General features: G+C 54.8%; 1 protein-coding gene across 1 annotated transcript; it reads left to right on the top strand.

Annotated features, from left to right (window-relative positions):
• Positions 1-324: 324 nt before the first annotated feature.
• On the top strand, positions 325-17,455 carry Znf316 (zinc finger protein 316). Its single transcript, XM_051205191.1, has 7 exons — positions 325-488; positions 5,091-5,264; positions 5,609-5,931; positions 6,088-6,179; positions 6,830-6,956; positions 7,395-7,508; positions 13,712-17,455. Exons 3-7 carry the CDS (start codon positions 5,637-5,639, stop codon positions 16,048-16,050), a joined length of 2,967 nt encoding a protein of 988 aa, XP_051061148.1. The 5' UTR covers positions 325-488; positions 5,091-5,264; positions 5,609-5,636; the 3' UTR covers positions 16,051-17,455.
• Positions 17,456-18,501: the final 1,046 nt, after the last annotated feature.

Here is an 18,501-nt window from a genome sequence, read left to right as displayed (position 1 = left end):
GACACACGCTGCTGCCTGGATATCCACAAGAAGTCACCACCCTCCTCCACCATCCTGAGATCCAGGGAGGGTCTTGTGAACTTGGTGTTAGGCTCCGTACACGTCTAGAAGGAAGGGATGCTCGCTGGGGCTTGACGTCGTGGGCATCTCTAAGGGTGGGCAGGGGTCTCTTCCAGAGAAGAGGAGCGGGATGCTCATCTTGGGTAACTAGGAGCATCCTCCACGCATATAGGGGTGGGACGAGGTAGTCCCCTCTGCCTGAACCCAGAGCTCCAAGACGCCCCATGACCGGAAGTGCCCCCCCGTGGGCGCGGACAAGGCGGGGCCGGCGGGCGGCACTTCCGGTGCCCACGCGCCGCCGCCTCCTCCGCCGTCGCGCAGCTCGCGGCCGTCACTTTGTGTAGTGCGGGGGGGTCCCCGGTGGTCACAGCCCCCGCCCCCGAGTCCGTGTCTCGCTCCGGCTTGGCCGGGCCCCGGGCGCGCGCGCGGTGAGTGGGGCGCGCGGATGCGGCAGGTGCGCGCGGGCGGGACGCGCGCGCTGGGGGCGGTGGCGGCAGCGAGCCTGGCTGTCCTGGATGCCCGGGCGCTGGAGGCCTCGGATGGTCGTGGGGCGATCGCGGGGTTCCGGGGCCTGTCTTTGCAGGCATTGGAGCTGCAGCTGCACGAGCTTGATCTTCCAGGCCCTAGGTCCTCCCATACTGGCCTGGGCCTGCGAGTCACGTCACGGATGGCTTGACACCCCTCCCCTCCCGAGGGTACATAGACTACAGTGTGGGAGGGGTCGGGCCGGAGACGACACGCACTGCACCTTTGGAAGGTGCCAGCACCGCCTCCTCCAGCTCAGGGGCGGGAGCTAGGCGGGGGCCCCCATTCCCCGGAGAGACATCTTCCAAAGGACTGTCACTACTACTGCTCAGGCATGAGATGGATCCTAGGTAACTCCTTTAGAGGGAGGGAGAGGAGGGAAGCACCCTGTGTCGGCTTCCTAAAGCCGGCTTTGTGACATTGCCCCCCGTGCCCCCCGTACCCCCCCCCGCAGTCCAGCCTGCTTCATCTGCAAATGGAGGCCGACTTGGGTTACTACTGTCTGCTAAATCAATTGCCCCTGAGGTGGGTGGGGAAACTCATCCCTCAGGTTGTTGGAATCTAGGTGCCTCCTGTGGACACAAGGAGGGAAAGAGAAGGTATGGGTACCAGCGAGGATTAGCTCACCTGCTCAACCTCGGTGGGTGGCACTGGCACTTTGTTTTTGTTCAGTAGCTACTGGCGGGTCTTATGGAGCTAGCTGGCCTGGTTGAGGAGCCTGATCTGGGGATCTTGGATGGCCTCCAGGAGCAACCCTGGAGAATAGGGGCTCCGGAAACTCGGCAGATGGTGAGGATTGTAGTGAATAGGACAGACGTCCTGAACAAAAAGTCCTAAAGGACTTTGAAGTCAGTGGGGTGCCACCGAACAGGAATGAAGGTAACCAGATACAAGTGTGCATGCACGTGCACGAACACACACAAATATGCTCCCTGGATTTTGAACTTTTCTGGAGTTCCTAACTTTTCAAACTTTCCCATGTGTCTTTGCACACTCCCTGCTTATGGGCAGGGCCCCACCCCATTCTGTGTCTGCAGCACTATGCTCTAAGCCTCGGGGACCTTAGTGGAAAGAAGGTGGAGTGACCCAGAAATTTTGCATGATGAAGCCATGAACTTGACTCTGTCCATTCTGATCTAGGATGGGAGGTCAAGGGGAAGTGAGATTTTTTTAGTGACTGATTGGCTTGGGGGGAAAGGAGGATGTCTGAGGAGGGGGAGCCCCCAGGACCCAAGTTGTAAGAATATGAACTGACCATCCCTGGTCAGACTGGTTTTTTGAACTTTTATTCTGAACCCTGGTTACGCATCTAGAGCATCAGACTTTTCTTGGCTTCTGCCCTGTCTTCCCGTGGACTGCTAACCTTAGAGGAGTTTTGTTTGTTTTTTGAAACAGGGTTTCTCTGTGTTGCCCTAGCTGTCCTGGAACTCTCTCTGTAGACCAGGCTGGCCTCAAACTCCCAGAGATCTGCCTGCTCCTGAGTGCTGGCATTAACTGTGCACCACCACCACCCTGCTACCTTAGGGTTCATTATGTATACAATGTTCTGTCTGAAGGCCAGAAGTTACCAGAGCTCATTACAGATGGTTGTGAGCCTCCTTGTGGTTGCTGGGAATTGAACTGAGGACCTCTGGAAGAACAGTCAGTGCCCTTAACCCCTGAGCCATCTCTCCAGCCCCCACGTTAAAGGCTTTTTAATAATTTCTTTCTTCTTGCTCTGACCTGACAAGAGACAACTTGAGTGAGGAAGCTTTCTTTTACTTTGGCTCACATTTTAAAGGTACAGACCATCTGATGGGAAAAAACACCTTGTGGCCATAGCTTGAGGCAGCTGGTCACATTGTATCCACAGTTAGGAAGCAGAGACAGTGGTTCTGTTGCTGAACTTGCTTGCCCCCTTTTATTCAATCTAGGACCCTAGCTCTGGAGATGGTGTCGCCCACATTCAGGAAGATCTTCTTATCTCGATTAACCTAATCTAGAAACCTCTCACAGACATCCCAGAGGTGTCTGTGATTCCAGATCCTGGCAAGTGTGCAACAGTAACCATCACTGGCTGGTGCACAGATTTGATTTTACCCACTGTCCTCTTTGGAGGCAGAGACTTTCCACTGCTTCTGGGGTGGATTTTAGTTTGATGTACCCTTCTCTCGTTCTGTAGCTGGCCTGTTGTGGAGTGTGACAGTTGAGCTGTGACACTGATTTAAAACAAAGCAAAACAAAAAACAAAACAAACAAACAACAACAAAAAAAACCGATGTCCATGTCATTAACTATAGACCTTCAGGCCACGTCTTCAGTAAGGTCTGCAGTGACTACTGTATGTCTGGCATGGGGACCCAGGGGAAAGAAAGTGGGGACTCTTCATTTTCCCTCTGTTGAATACTTTTCAGTAAACAAAGTGTGGGTGCTGCCTGGGAAGAGAAGTAGCCACGATGGGCTGCCGCCTCCTTGTGTATAGAGTACGTACACAGTTTAGTGTGTGCTTCTGTGCATGCGGGTGTGTGTGTGTAGATGACCGGTCAGCATCAGGACTCTTCTTTAGTCACTTCCCATCATATTATTTGAGGCAGTGTCTCTCTTACTAATTCCTATCGCCTGGCCAGCACAGCGGGGGCTGGGTTTACAGGGCTGTGCTTGGCTTCTTCTTCTTCTTCTTCTTCTTCTTCTTCTTCTTCTTCTTCTTCTTCTTCTTCTTTTTTTCCTCCCCTTTTCCTCTCCTTCCCACAGCTGTTGGAGGATTGAACTCAGGCCCTCCAAGCACTTTGACTAACTGAAGTGCCTTCCCAGCTATCTATCTTCTTTTCTTGGGGCCTGACAGTAATCTTGCCTGAGGAAGTCTGAAGTTGCTGCCCAAGGTGGTGAGCAGACAGGAGTTAGTGGGTGTCTGGCTCAGCTGCAGGCCTGAGGGGAGTGGTGCTTGGGAAATCTCTGAGTGTTCTCAGTGCTGGCAAGGACAGCACAAGGCATGTGTGTGTTCTAATCCTTCAGGCGTCTTCCAACACCAAAGGGCCCTGGGGGGCTCCCTGGCTCTCTTAGGCTTAGCTTTGTGGCTTTAGTCTGTGATGCAGTGCTTCTGAATGTAGTTTGGGACAGTGCCAGGGGTCTTCAGTCCACCGTAGCTCTTTGTTTTGGTTTGGTTTTTCTCAGGTAGGTCCCGTTACTGGCGCTCACTGAGTTGGTCACATTGGCTGGGCCAGCGAGTCTCGTGGGACCTTGTCTCTGCCTCCACATTGCTGGCACTATAGGCATGCACCATCATGCTGCACTTTTACATTCAGGGGAGCGAACTCAGGCTTTCATGCATGCAAAGATAGCACATTACAGACTGAGCTACCTCCCGTACCAAAGTGTAGGTTGTAATTTTTTAAAAAAAATGTTGAGTATTAGTGTTTTCCTCCTAGTGTATCTTGTGTACTACTTGTACGTCTGATGCCCACAGAGGACAGAAAGGGCATGGGATCTCCTGGAACTGGGGTTATAGATGACTGTGAGCTTCCATTGTGGATTCTGGGAATTGAAACTAGGTCCACTGGAAAAGCAGCCAGTGCTTCTAATGGCTGAGTGGTCTGTTCAGCCTCCAGAGCATAGGTTTGAAAGCAGATGTCTGAACAGAAAGGGGACAGGATATAGGTAAGCCTGACCTGAGCAGGCTGCTCAGTGTGTATGTGGGTATACCAGGCACAGTGGTCTGACTGTTCCCATGGCCTTGGGCATCTTTACCTGCCAGTCTGATTTTAGGCATCCTGAGGCAACACTGTCCACTGAGATGGCTCCAGTGTCTGGTGTGGGCTGGCATTTCAGGATCTTTTTGGAACTCAGCATGCTGGGGTGGCCTGCCCTGCTTTTGAAAATGGTCCCATTCAGATCTGAGATACTTACAGGGCAATTACTGGGTGGCATGATGGTAAAAGAGCCATAGAAATGAATTTGTGAAAACCACGGTGGACTGGTAAGACAGCTCAACAGCTGACAGTACCTGCTGCCAAGCCTGATGACCTGAGTTTGATCCCTGAGACCCAATGGGGTAGAAGGAGAAGACTCCTGCAAGTTGCCCTCCAGCCTCCACACATTTGCCATACCATGCATCCCCACTCCACAAATCAATATAATAAAAAACATAACTGCCAAGCCCTTGAGAGTCACTGAGCTGCTTCTTTGTAGACATGGGCTAGATTAGTGACTGTAGGACTCCTGCTGCTAGCCTGCTAAGCTGGTGGTGCTAGGCTCCAAGCCAGGTGCAGCCGAACTGAGTGTGTGGCATCACCAGGGGAGTAGGACCCTGTGAGCCTGTGAGGTGTTGACATTTCAACCTTTCTTGTTCTTTGATCCTTGAACTTTTGAAGGAGTGTCACCTTGTATGTCATCTGTGCTAGCCTAGTGATGAGCTGGACTCTACCTCCCGGACTGGCTGGCTGAGATTTTCACAACACCTCTGGAGTCAGATAAAGATAGGCAGAGTGAATGATGCCTGCTCATGGCGCTGTCTCTCCTTTGACTCACAGGAGGGGGCCTGAGAGCTTGCTGACTGTTGGTACTCTCTCCTTTCCCCTGAAGACAGGAAGCAGGATACTGCTCCAGCCCATCACCCTACCTCACCCCCACCCCTCCTAGCTGCAAAGGTGCCAGTGGTCTGACAGAGCTTGGGCCTGACCTGGCTCATGTCTGCTGGGAGCTGGGTAAGCTGCTCATTTTTGCTTCCTGTGTGGGACAGGCTGCCCCTTGTAGGTTACACTCCCCCATCAGTAAACATGGAACCCTGGGGCTGTGTTGGCTGCACTCCATGCTTCTCCTGGCCCTTAACGATTGGGATAATGGGTTACTTACTCAGGAATCGGCTCACACTAGACACATGGCTGCTGGTGAGAGAACAGAAGCCACGCCCCAGAGGATTGTGGGGTGAGCCCTTTGGGTGGTCTTTCTGGGTATGTCACGTGCCACCTGCACAGCCTGAGATGACAGATAGAACATGGTCCTTCCTCAGCCCTTGTGGCCTCCTCTGCAAATTGCCTCTGTGTTTCAGGCCACAGAGAGGCTCTCTCCTAGGGACGATGGCCGCCCTTCACACTACTCCAGACTCCCCAGCTGCCCAGCCGGAGCCTGCAAAAGATGGTTCAGAATGTGATGCTGACCCTGAGGAGGAGGAGGAGGGGAGAGGGAGAGAGGAGGCAGAGGTGTCAGTGGAAGTGGCCACACGGGTGCAGGATGCAGAGGCCAACTCAGAGGACAGTGATGATGGTGACGGTGTGGAGGAGGTGCTGGAAGAGGAACAGAGTCTGAGCGTGGGGACCCAGGCACAGCTTAGCAGTGGTGGAGGTGTCAAGTCGCCAGTTCTTCAAGGAAAAGGTAGGAACAAGGACCATCCCCCGCAGTAGCGGGAGTGGGGTGGAGTGGGGGTGGGGAGAAGAGGCTGGGGTCATGGGCTTCATGTATGGGAGTAGCCTGGAGCCCCACCCTGCTTGGCAGCCAGGGGCCACTGGCCCTGAGCGGTCTTCCTCTCAGAACTGCAGGCCTCCCGGGCATCTCCTGCTATTCAGGATGAGGATCTGGAGGAAGAGGAAGAAGAGGAAGATGATGAGAATTTCCTGACTCAGGTGAGCTGTCCTCTACATGTGCACTGGTCAGCTGTGGTCTGTGTGTTCTGGCTCTTGAGTGAGGACAAGGCTTTAGCTTCCAGGCCCAGGGTTTATGTGGTTCTGTTGTCCCAGGCCCCTGTCCTTTCCCAGGCCTTTATGTTGTGAGTGCTCTGCCTCCCACTCAACCGTACTGGGCATTGTTGGGAACATTCCTCCCCCCAGCCTGGGAGCACTGGTGTAGTGGGATATCACTACAAGGCATGGCTATCCCCATGCCACTCCTAGGCCAGGTTGGAGTCTTCTAGGATGACTATCCCCTCCTGGGGTCTAGTTCTTGCTGTTAGGTCAGACATCAGTACCCACACTCAGTTTAGTTGGTATCATCTGTCCATTGCTAACCTGTTGATGTAGTCAAGGTATTTGCTGACTACATCATTGTGTGACATAGGAGGGGCCATGGTAGCAAGGGCTTCTGCCCTCTCTGAGTTTGATGGATAGGAGATAGGTCCCTGTCACAGGGTAAGAGGCCTGAGAGACTGCAGTGCCATATGGGCACATGTAGACTCATCAATAATGGGGTGCTGGGCCGTGTTCCCACTGTTTTTTTGAATGGGTGTTGGAGGCAGGGTGTCCCCTCAGCCTCTCTCCTGGGGCTCTGTGTTCTTCAGGGGCTAGTGACTTTTGAAGATGTGGCTGTGTACTTCTCTTTGGAGGAGTGGGAGAGACTGGATGTGGACCAGCGGGACCTCTATCGGGAAGTAATGCAGGAGAACTATGGGATCCTGGTCTCCTTGGGTAAGGAAGAACCCTGGGGCAGTGTGCTGTGAGGGCTGTGGGGGCTTCACTGTCAAAGGGAGTGCTTCTTGAGCTCCTGGATTTTGGAGCAGTCAGCCCATTTTGGCCTCTGGGTTCAGGAGTCCAAACCAGGTGGAGACATGCTCTGAAGTTGTTGGCCCACTCTGGTCTCTTAACTGCACAGAAGCCTCTAGGTAGGAAGAGAACTGTGGGTTTCCTGCTGGTAAGGGTGTATGAGATGGGGTATGGAAGGAGGAGAGCTGGGTGTGGAAGGTAAAGCTTCCAGGAGTGGATTGTAGGATCTTTCAGAGCAGAGGTTGTGGGGGAGGCCTGGTCCTGGGAGGTTTGAGAGTGGAGGATTTGAGTGTGGACAGGGACAACCTGGAGCCCATTGGGACAGACACCCATACAGTGATCATCTTTCTCTCTCCTGGGTAGGATACCCAATCCCTAAGCCGGATCTGATCTTCCACCTGGAACAAGGAGAAGACCCTTGGGTCCCAGACAGCCCCCATCCTGAGGAGGGAGACATTGTCACTGGTGTCTACACGGGTGAGTGAGAGATGAGTCTTGGGGTGTTTCTGCTAGCATGGTTGCTCAGAGCCGTGTCTGAATTGAGCCATTACGAAGGCGAGCCCTCCACAGACCTGCACCTGGTGCCTCTAGTCTGCCATGATGCTGTTAATGCTCATGTTTAGGGGTGTGGGGTAGCTGTGAGGAGACAGGCAGATTGCAGTGTGCTGGCCCCTGCTGTCTTCTCCTGAGTCCTCATGATCCAGCTTCACAGAGGTCTAAGGGCTGCTATGTCCTTAGAGAACTTTCAGTGGTTTTTGATGTTTCCATCTTGGAATCTGTGAGGGTTTTTGTTTTGCTTTTTGTTTGTTTGTTTTTTCTGTGAGGGGAAAGGGGAATCATCAAGTGGCCACAGAAACCTACCAGCCTGTCAGTGTGGCTCTCTACATGCAGACTAACCAATTTTCTGATTTTCCACTTGGCCACTTCTTCATAAGGCACCCCTTAGTCCCTCTGCTTCCTCCAGAGCCATCCAGCTTGTTTTTTGAGACAAGGTATTACTGCTATACAAGGCTCATCAATTGAGTAGGCTGGCTGGCCAGTGGGCTCTGCCCATCTCTGCCCCTCCAGTGAGTGTGCTGCCAGTTTAGGTTTTTTTGTTTTGTTTTGTTTTTTTAATGTATACGTTTGGGATATAACTCAGGTCTTCAGATTCTGACCTAGGTGAGCGGTTTAAAGCTTCCAGGCAATTTCTGAGGTGATGTGTGTGGAAGGCACTGAAATGTGGACTTCTCTGGATGCCTCACACTGGCTCAGGCTCTGCCCATTCAACTCCCAGAGCCCCCCTCATATGGAGAAGAGGGTCTGAGATTTACCCATGGGTTCCAACCTGAGTATGCTGGCCTCCTGGTCACACTGAATATCTGTGGGGTCTGTGAGTCTCACTAGGACGTTGGCGTGATTGGAGGCCCTTGCCTGGAGGTGTCCCTCTTGGCTGGGTGAACTGGCTCTGTGCCCACTGTAACAAGCCATGGTGTTGAGGCTGGTGGCCTGAAATGTCTCTCAGCCTGGCCCTGTTTGCAGACTATCAGTTGGTACAGGGTGCATGAACATCTTTAAAATATTTTATCTTAAGCCAGGTGTGTGAGTGCACACCTTTAAACCCAGCGCTTGGGAAGCAAAGGCAGGTGAATCTGAGATTGATGCCAGCCAGGGCTACACACTGGAAAAAACACCTATAAGTGTAAGGTCAGGGGACAACGATGGACATCAGTCCTCAACATTCACCTTGTTTGAGATACATGTCTTTGTTTCCAAACACTGCATAGGCCTTGCTGGTGGCTTGTGAGCTTTTCTGGGGTTCTCCTGTCCCTTATAGGATGACTGGGTTACTACACTCATGCCTGGCTTTCCATCTGCGGCAAACCCTTGTACACATTGAGCTACCTCCCCAGCCCCCCAGGGCATGCCTTTGATGTGTCACATGACAGCCCACAGGCTCAGTGAAGCCCTCGGGTCTTCCTTCTGAGAACAGCCAGTGGTTTAGTGTCTGCCTCCTAACTCTGCCTTGCCTTTCATTCTCTCTGTCCAGCAGTGCCAGCTGGGCACTGAGAGTAACTGAATCTGGCAGGACAGATACCAACTGTCCCAAGGCTGGCCATCTGGACTTGTAAATTAGCCTTGTAAGACAAGACTCTAATTTCCTCTCCTCTGCACCTTGTGAGCTCAGCTGTACATGAGGTGTGGGCTCCCAGCCACATTCCATTCCTTCACTTAGGTGTTGCCATCTTCTGTGTGATCCTCAGTCCCACTTGCCCTTCAGCCTGTGCTCTAGAAATCCTAGCAACTCTGGCCACCTTCAACTCTTCACTCCAACAGTGTCTGACCAGCTCACCCTCCTGACCCAGCTTCCACCCCAGTGTTCTGGGGTCCTTATGAACCCCATGTGGTCCTGGAGAGATCCCTGTCCCTGGCTTAACCCTGTCTCCTGCCTCCAATCTATCCTGGAGCAGAGAAAACAGCTAGAGAAGGCATGCCCTGATGGCTGCTGCCCTGGCACTCCGTGTCCGTGTGCGCCTGGCCTTTTGCCTCCCATAGTACTTGATGTTTCAGCAGCCTCCAGAGGCTGTGCTGGCCAGAGCAGCAACTGACCCTGTGGGGACAATCCCCACCCCCTCTGCCGAGGCCTCAATCCCTTTTCCTTTCTTGGTATGTGTGTACAGGTGTGCATGAAGGCCAGAAGTCAACTCAAGAGCTGCCCTCTTGTTGAGACTTGTTTTCTCACTGGAATCTGGGGTTTGGTGATTAGGCTGGCTGGCCAATGAGTCCTGGGAGTTCACCTAATTCTGCTTTCCCTAATCTTGGATTACAAGCACACATCAGGCTTTTCACGTGGGTGCTGGGAACTGAACTCAGGTGTTTGTACTTATGTGGCAAGTGCTAACCAAACCATCTTCCCAGACCCTTTTCTGAAAGTGAAAGCTAGAGAGGAAATACAGCATCCAGGATCGAACCAGCTTAAACATAGATGTTTAACAGATGGTGACATAGTTTAAGAAGCACTGAGAATCTAGTAAGTAGCAAGTAAGCACAATGCGGGGTGGCGGGGTCTGGAGCCCCGCATGTGATCTTTCTTAAGCAAGATTGATCTCAAAGTGCATACTACCAGCCTGCGGACAGTTGGTCTCCACCTGAGCACACACAGCAGCTGTCAGTTACCTAGTGGTTCAGCTAAGCATAAAAGAGCATGGCAAAGGGAGGGTGACAAGGACAGAGGTCTCTCAGCCAGGGGTAGTGAATGAATACTTCCAGCAGGCAGCCTGGCACATAGCTATTAACAGCTAAGGACTTTAGAGGGTCTCTTGGGAGTGCACCTAGCCATGCCCTGGAGCAAACCTGGGTAGTAGAACCCTCTAGTCCTAGCCAGGCCACGAGGGGGCTGAGCCCAGTCATCCACTAGGTCCTTAGGCTTAGTGCAGGTAGACGGGAAGAAGTAAGGGAACATCAGGCAGAGGTTGGCTTCTTAGCATCTGGGGCAAAGGGATGATAGGTATCCACGTGCTGGAGACTCTGATGGGTAAAGGAATGCATACCCCTCCCAAATCCCTGTGACAAAGGTCAGCCTTGGCTCTTCTTAGTTCTTGGGCCTTGGTGTTAAATCTGTGCATCATCCATGAAGACATCAAAGTCATAGAGTTGCCGGTCTTCCCAGCAATAGGGGCCGGCCCAGTGCCCATCCCCAGAGAAGGGCTGCCTGCTTCCAGACCTGTCAGCATGGCCAGATCAATGCCAGTGTAGAAGCTGGCTACCTTCCCAGGCTGACATTCAGACACCTCCCTGGCAGCTCTCAGCGGGGCTGCCAACATCATAGACTTGGGTATCCTTTTGGTGTCCCCAATAAGGAAAGGAACTCTGCCCCAGCTCATCCTTAGTTTCTGTAACTTAGGTGGAGGAGATGATGGGGAGAGCATGAAGTCAGGTACAGATACTACCTGTTGTCAATGGAAACAAAATGGCACCTTGACTGGGTCCTCTGCAACTGCTGACAGCCTCCAAGACAGCCAGCACCCCACACTGTAGCCTTGGAGGGGACTGGCCTGCTCAGAGTCCCTGCAGTAAAAGATCTGGGTAAAGGGCTCAGCTTTGCCCAGGCAGTCCTTGAAGAATCCAGCAGATTGGGGACATAAGCCATGGGAGAGCCCCTGGGGTGGAGCACAATGGAATAAGCTAGTTTTGAGCTTATAAATTCCCAGTATTATGCTTCAAAGCGACAAATCTGTAAGACTCACACTACCAGCCACTATGACAGAGAGACTAACCAGGTGACATTTGCAGAAATGGGGAAACTGGTGATAGCCCACAGCTCTGAGGGTTTCTACTTAGTACCTTGGCCCTTGTACTTCTTTGTTTGTGCCCACATCCCCAACTGTCATCTTTCCCCATGGTGAGCGGGAAACCTGTTTCTCCAGAGTCCAGGTATCTCCAGCTCAGGACATGGGTTGTAAAGATGTTCTTGTGGTAATGCTGTGTATTTTGGCTAGACAGTTGGCTTTGACCCCCGACTCATCCTGGAGGCCTACCTAATCACCCTTCACCCATGGTCTGATCTCTGGAGCAAATGTTAGGTGCAAGGCAGCCCCCATCCCTACCTTACCCCCCATGGGTCTGGGTTTGGCCCTCAGGGTCACCTGTTGGAATCCTGCCCTCCCCACTGCCGTCCAGCTGTTCAGAAAGACACCACACCCTCCAGGTGTGTGTCCACTTACAGTAGACGTGATGATCCTCATCTAAGACTAACAGACCTCAGCTGTGACATGTCTGCCAGTGGTCTGGCTATTCCTTGAGATGGTACACTCCATGGCTATGACTTCTAAACTTTGAGCAAACACCTTGAAGCAGGGAATGAGGAACCAAAGCTAGTCTCCCAGAAGCCCAGCAGCTTGCTGAGGTCTCCCCTTGGGGTGGAACCAGCCGACTTATTCAGGGCTAGGGTTGGCTCTTCACCCTGCACCAGTGCTGGTCTCCATTGAGCTCAACGCAGGCCCTATGCTTGTTGATCAGAGGTCATTCGAACTCCAGAGGTAGCGGTGTGGTCCCCCAGGCCTCTCTCAGGATTGGCCTCCCTGCAGAGCTTCGTGTGGTGGAATCAGGTGCAGGGGTTCATCCTGAGAGCGCAGACATTCCTGCTGTTCTGGGACTTCAGGAAAGTGCCAGCCTACTCTCTCAGCTCCTGGGGAGTCACAGACTGGCAGATCCAGAGGACTGTATTCATTCCTCAGGATCAGCTTCCCTTGACTTACTGGGATCTAGTTTAAAAACTACTTAAGCCTCTCACCAGATTCAGCCATCTTCCCCCTGCCCCAGGGGGAGGGGGGGGGGGGGGGGGGGGGGGGGGGGGGGGGGGGGGGGGGTGGGGGGGCGGGCGGGGCGGCGGGGACCCCGTTCCCCCAGCTGCTCCTGCCTTCCCAGGTTTGTAGAGTTGTGGCTGAACAAAGAAGGGAATCCAGCCAGCAATAGGGCCTCTCTCTGACACTTCTTGTCACTCTGGTGGCCATGTTAGCAGCTGGAGGTAAATTCAGCTTAAGATATTTTCCCATCTAAAACTTCTAAATTATATATTACTAGAATAGTATTTCAGACTAAGCAAAAAGAAAGTAACCCATTTTCTTGTCCTTTCATGTGGGTGGCGTGTTCATTCACATCTGTAGTTAGGCCCTCACAGTTCTCTGGCTTCATGTATGTGGCACTATGCTATCTTCTCCTGTGATTGACATCTAGTATGCAGAACCAGGGCTGATGGGGTGTAGGTTTTCAGACTTCCTGGGCCAGGCCTGGCGCCTGTGGACCAGACTCACCCAGGCCAGTGGTGATGTAAATGGACCAGACCTTTGCCCTCAGAATCAAGTGGGTGGGAGCCCAGCCCTTCCAGCTGCTGACATCTGATGGGCATGGTGCACAAGAGAGCAGCACACAGGTGCATTGTCCCTGTGTGTCCTACATACTTATTTCCTCAACAAGGCAGTCCTGCAGACTCGATTCTGGAGCCCACACAATTTCCAGAAGGACTGAAGAACGAGTCAGGGGTGCATCTCAGGGAGGGGGGGGTTCAGTGCAGAAAGTCCTAGAGTTGTTTGTTCACAGTACCCACAGTCTCAGCTGGCCTGGAGTCTCTCAAATTCGAAGTTCAGGGAAATGAAGCCTGGGTGTGGAAGGAACTCAAGACCCCATGTGCACAGCTCCTGGGGCCTCTTTAAGGTGAGAGCCCATAGGCTCTCCCCTGACTAGACATTCCTTTTTCTGCTATCTCACCACTGGTAGAGAGGACTGGTAAAGAGAGGTAGAGGGAGAAACGGGGAGGGGTAGGTTTTACAGAGGCAGGTCCTCCACGTAGAGGATATGGCTGGATGTGCCATGCTCGGTGCTTGGGGATTGCAGGGCCCCAGGTTTCACCCCAGTGCCTTTTTCTGTGCACAAGAACCTGCTGATAAACTACCCACTTTGCAGTCTCCCATCCTCCAGAGTGGCAAGCCCTAGAGGGTCCTCGATTTCCTGGCCATGTGTGCATATTGGGCCTCTATGAAGTCTAACTGCGGGGAGGCCAGCAGCCTTCCTGCCTTGGGGCTGGAAGAGATTGGCTATGGTGTGCACCACCTCTGACTTGAGAAGCAGGTCTGTGCCAAGGAGTTTATAGGGCGATATCCTTGCCGAGCTCCTGTGCCATCCTCGTGTCTTTTCACCCCCAGGAGCTTGGTTCTGGAACGATGACATAGAGGACCATGAGGAGGAAGATGACGAAGACTTCCTTGCTGAGATGGCAGAGGAGGAGAACGAGCCCCCAGGACTGTGGTCTGCTGCCTATGGTGTGGGGGATGTGCCTGGGACTTGGGGTCCTGACGACTCAGATTTGGCGCAGACTCCAGACGGTTGGGGACTGAACCCAGCCACTGGCCTCGGTATCCGGGCCGAGGAGGTTGAAGCTAAACATTTCCTGTCCGGCAGGGAGCCTGGGGAGAACTTCCTGGCGCCCTGGGTATTTCCCGCTGTGTCTGTCCCCATCGGACGTCCGGAGACCACTTGCGACGTGTGCGGCAAAGTGTTCCCTCACCGCTCGCGCCTGGCCAAGCACCAGCGTTACCACGCGGCCGTCAAGCCCTTCGGCTGCGAGGAGTGTGGCAAGGGCTTTGTGTACCGTTCGCACCTGGCCATCCACCAGCGCACTCACACCGGCGAAAAGCCCTTCCCGTGCCCGGACTGCGGCAAGCGCTTCGTCTACAAGTCGCACCTGGTCACGCACCGGCGCATCCACACGGGCGAGCGGCCCTACCGCTGCGCCTTCTGCGGCGCGGGCTTCGGGCGGCGCTCCTACCTGGTGACCCACCAGCGCACGCACACGGGCGAGCGGCCCTACCCGTGCCTACACTGCGGCCGGAGCTTCAGCCAGAGCTCAGCGCTCGCCCGCCACCAGGCTGTGCACACCGCCGATCGTCCTCACTGCTGCCCGGACTGCGGCCAGGCCTTTCGCCTGCGCGCCGACTTCCAGAGACACCGGCGCGGCGGCTGCCCGGAACCCGGCGGCGGCGATGGCGCGGGCACGGCTCCCCACGAGCTGGAGATGGCAGTCGCGGCTGTAACCACAGCGGAGCCCGAGGAAATGGAGGCCAGGCCCAAAGAGACGGAAGATCCCGGCTCTGGTGTGGCAGATGGAGACGCCGCCGAGGCTGAAGCCAGAGAGGACGAGGAGGTGGTAGCTGCAGCGGCAGAGGCGACTACTGTCCCTGACAGCAAGAAGGACCCTGAGCCAGGCAGGCGGTTCCATGAGATGGGCAATGGCCTGAGTGGGGGTGAAGGGCCTTCCTCGCACCCGCTTGGCTTCCATTTTCCCATGCACCCCAAGTCTTGGCTGCATCCGGACAGTTTCCCCCTACTGGGGTTCCCCGAGTTCTCTGAACGGCTGCAGGCCGATAGGCGCCACCTCTCTGGCCCCCTGGGCGCCCCGCTGTCCCTGGAGAGCGCGGGGTTGGCTTGTGACCCGTTCCGCAGCGCGGGCTCCGGAGTGGGGCCCGATGGTGGCCTGCGAGCGTTCGCACCCGCCGTCGGGTCGCTGCTGGCCGAGCCCGCGCCCGCCGCAATGGCGGAGGAGGAGAGCCCGTGGATCTGCTCCGACTGCGGCAAGACATTCGGGCGGCGCGCGGCGCTGGCCAAGCACCAGCGCTACCACGCGGGCGAACGGCCGCACCGCTGCGCCGACTGCGGCAAGAGCTTCGTGTACGGCTCGCACCTGGCGCGCCACCGGCGCACGCACACGGGCGAGCGGCCCTTCCCGTGCCCGGAGTGCGGCGCTCGCTTCGCCCGCGGCTCGCACCTGGCGGCGCACGTGCGCGGCCACACGGGCGAGAAGCCGTTCGTGTGCGGCGTGTGCGGGGCGGGCTTCAGCCGGCGCGCGCATCTTACGGCGCACGGGCGCGCGCACACGGGCGAGAGACCCTACGCGTGCGGCGAGTGCGGCCGGCGCTTCGGCCAGAGCGCGGCGCTGACCCGGCACCAGTGGGCGCACGCCGAGGAGAAGCCGCACCGCTGCCCCGACTGCGGCAAGGGCTTCGGCCACAGCTCGGACTTCAAGCGGCACCGGCGCACGCACACGGGCGAGAAGCCGTTCCGCTGCGCCGACTGCGGCCGCGGCTTCGCGCAGCGCTCTAACCTCGCCAAGCACCGGCGCGGCCACACCGGCGAGCGGCCCTTCCCCTGCCCCGAGTGCGGTAAGCGTTTCTCTCAGCGATCCGTGCTCGTGACGCACCAGCGCACGCACACGGGGGAGCGGCCGTACGCGTGCGCCAACTGCGGCCGGCGCTTCTCGCAGAGCTCGCACCTGCTCACGCACATGAAGACGCACCGCGGTCAGGCGGGCGCGCAGGCGCAGGGCGCCGCCGCCAAGGCGCCGGCACCTACCAAGGTCCCGCCGCCTCCGCCGCCACCGGGCTCCGGGTCCGGAACGCTGCTCGAGTTCGCTGGTGGAACCAGTTTCGGCTCCGATCCCGCCGCGTTCGCTGGGCCCTCGGGCGCCTACGAGGAGAGCGTCCTGTGAGATTGGTGGAAGCGCGCGGCGCCTCCCGTTCCTCGAGGCGGGCTGAGGATTCCCAATCTTGGGTGCCTCTGGCCCCTACCGCCCCGAGCTTTAGATCTCGCTTGGGCGAGCACCGGCCACCATCCTGATCAAGAGCGCCCCATCCCTGGATCTGTGCTGCAGGGAGAGGGGGGGCAAGGTCAGTTTGTTCATCACGGATTCCGATTCAGGTGGCCCACAGAGCCAGCAGCTTAGGAGTCTGGCACCCGGCTTTCTGACAAGCGAGAGGGAGCCCTGTCATCGGGAGAGAGCGAGAGAGCATCCGGCTGCTCTGCTCCGAATTTGAGTTTCTTGGTGGGTTTGGCTTCTTCCCACTCTTCCTAGGAGATTCAGGGACCGTCTTCCAGAAGTGTGTCCAGAAGTTTTAAGAACATGGTTTGTGGCAGGCGGGAGCCTCACTAGGCTTCTGAGGGATGAAGGTGCAAACAGAGAAAGCTTTTGTTGTGTCGACTGTAGGTATTTATTTCCATCTTTTTTAAGACCGGAAGACTGTGGGGAGGAGTTGAAAAAGCATGATAACCAAGTTACAGATGTTGGTAGGGCCCTGGGGAGTTGGAAGCCTTATTCTTTGAAAATCCTTACTCCAACCCCTAAACACGGGTCTGTCAGCACTGGCTACAAGGTGGGTTTTGGTATTGGTATCCTCTCTAAGCTTGTTGGTTCTCTGGTGGCTACAAGGGGCACACATGGACATCTTCGGAGTCTGGTGTGGGCAGACTAGTTCCCTAGCAGCGCCCCCCAGTGGAGCAGGTGACTGCTCCCTATACTCAGCCTTTCACAGCACTGGGGTAGGTAGGTTCAGGAACCTTACCCCTCTGCTTCTAATAAGGGCCCTACATCCTCTGCAAGCCTAACTCTGCTTCTGTAATCACCCTACACTAGAAGCAGGTAGTGTTTCTGCCACGGGTAGGTCTGTGGACTACAGACGGATTGGTGACTTGCACAGTGGAAGTCCACATAAGGGCATCACGTGGACCCAAGCTCACAGCGCCTTACTATGCAAGGCCCTTGCACTGTGCATAGCTAACTCTCCAGCCTGGACTGCTGGCATCTGAGGTATGGCTCGCACAAGCTCCTCCCACCCTCCAGGATTCTGGGCCAGTCTGACTGGGGGATAAAGAAGTGATTTTTCAACTGCATTCCCTTTTAGACCTAGATCCTTTATTGTAGTGTAGACACACCCTTGGGGCCCAAGAGCTAACAGGCAGGCTGCTAGGTGCTGGGTGGGTAGTCCATGGGTGGGAGGAGAGCTGGGGTGGTGAAGGTCAGAACTTATCTGGCCAGGTGAAGTAGGGTGGGAAGGCATAGGTCTTGATTGCTCAGCAGTGGCCTCTCTGTCCCATTTTCTTTTTTTAATGTTCCTTCCTTGTCTTCTGGGACAGGATATGAATTTCAGAAAAAGCCAGGGCAGGGTGGGCTGGGAGGGCACCATTCTCATCCCTCCTGGGCCCCTCTGCTGTGGTCAGGAGGACGGACCTAGCTTTAATAAAGATGGAGAAACAAGCTTTGGGACTGGACTCTGCTTCTTGCCCCACCTTGGTGTCAGTCAGGGATGCTCACTCTACAAGGTCCCTCTCCTTCTGACTTTTTTTTTTTCCCCTTTCTGGGAAACCAGAATTGATTCTTGCATGGCACATCATGAATTTAGCCTGTGCCCACCACGACTTGCTGGGATGCCTCACACTGCCATGAATTTGGAACAACACACACACGGGACACAGAAGGGAGTAATTGGCTAACCTTCCAGATTGAGAGGACTCCCTTTTCAGTGTGCAAGACCCATGCCTTGGCCTTTTCTCAGGGGCTCTAGTGCTGTGGAGTTTACCAATTCAAAACCCACAGAGGCATGGCCACCCCCAGAATTCCCAAACAACTCCCTTTAAGCTAGCTTTCCTTACTCAGCCTCTGTATTAAAATCTTTTCCCAGTGGGTTTGAAAAATGTGCATATATGATTTGAGGCATCAGAATAAAGGAAACTAGTATCTCCATCAGAACAACACGCAGGCTGGGCAAGGGATGTAGCTCAGTGGGTACAGTGTTTGCTCAGTATTCAATTTTTCATCCCTACAACTCCATAAGCCGGGCATGGTTGGTGCATGCTTGTCATCCCAGCATTTGGGAGGTGGACCCAGGAGGACCACAAGTTCATGATCACTTTCAGCTCCATGAGTTTGAGGGTTTGAGGCCAGGTACGTAGAGATTGTACCTCAAACAAACAAACAAAAAAATACCCCAGACTTTTAGGAAGTAGATGCTTCAAAAGACATATGGATGGATAAACATCAGATCTTAGCCTACTGAGAAAGGCCAAACAGTTCCTTGCTAAAGCTCACGATTAATGTTCAGCTAGAGTTATGTTGTGGGGTAGGAATCCCCAACCGTACAATTGGAAGAAGAAGAAGAAAAAAAAA

This window comes from Phodopus roborovskii, unplaced genomic scaffold, assembly GCF_943737965.1.
Source record: "Phodopus roborovskii unplaced genomic scaffold, PHOROB, whole genome shotgun sequence".
Taxonomy (NCBI): Eukaryota; Metazoa; Chordata; class Mammalia; order Rodentia; family Cricetidae; genus Phodopus; species Phodopus roborovskii.
This window is presented reverse-complemented; position numbering and strand designations above follow the sequence as displayed.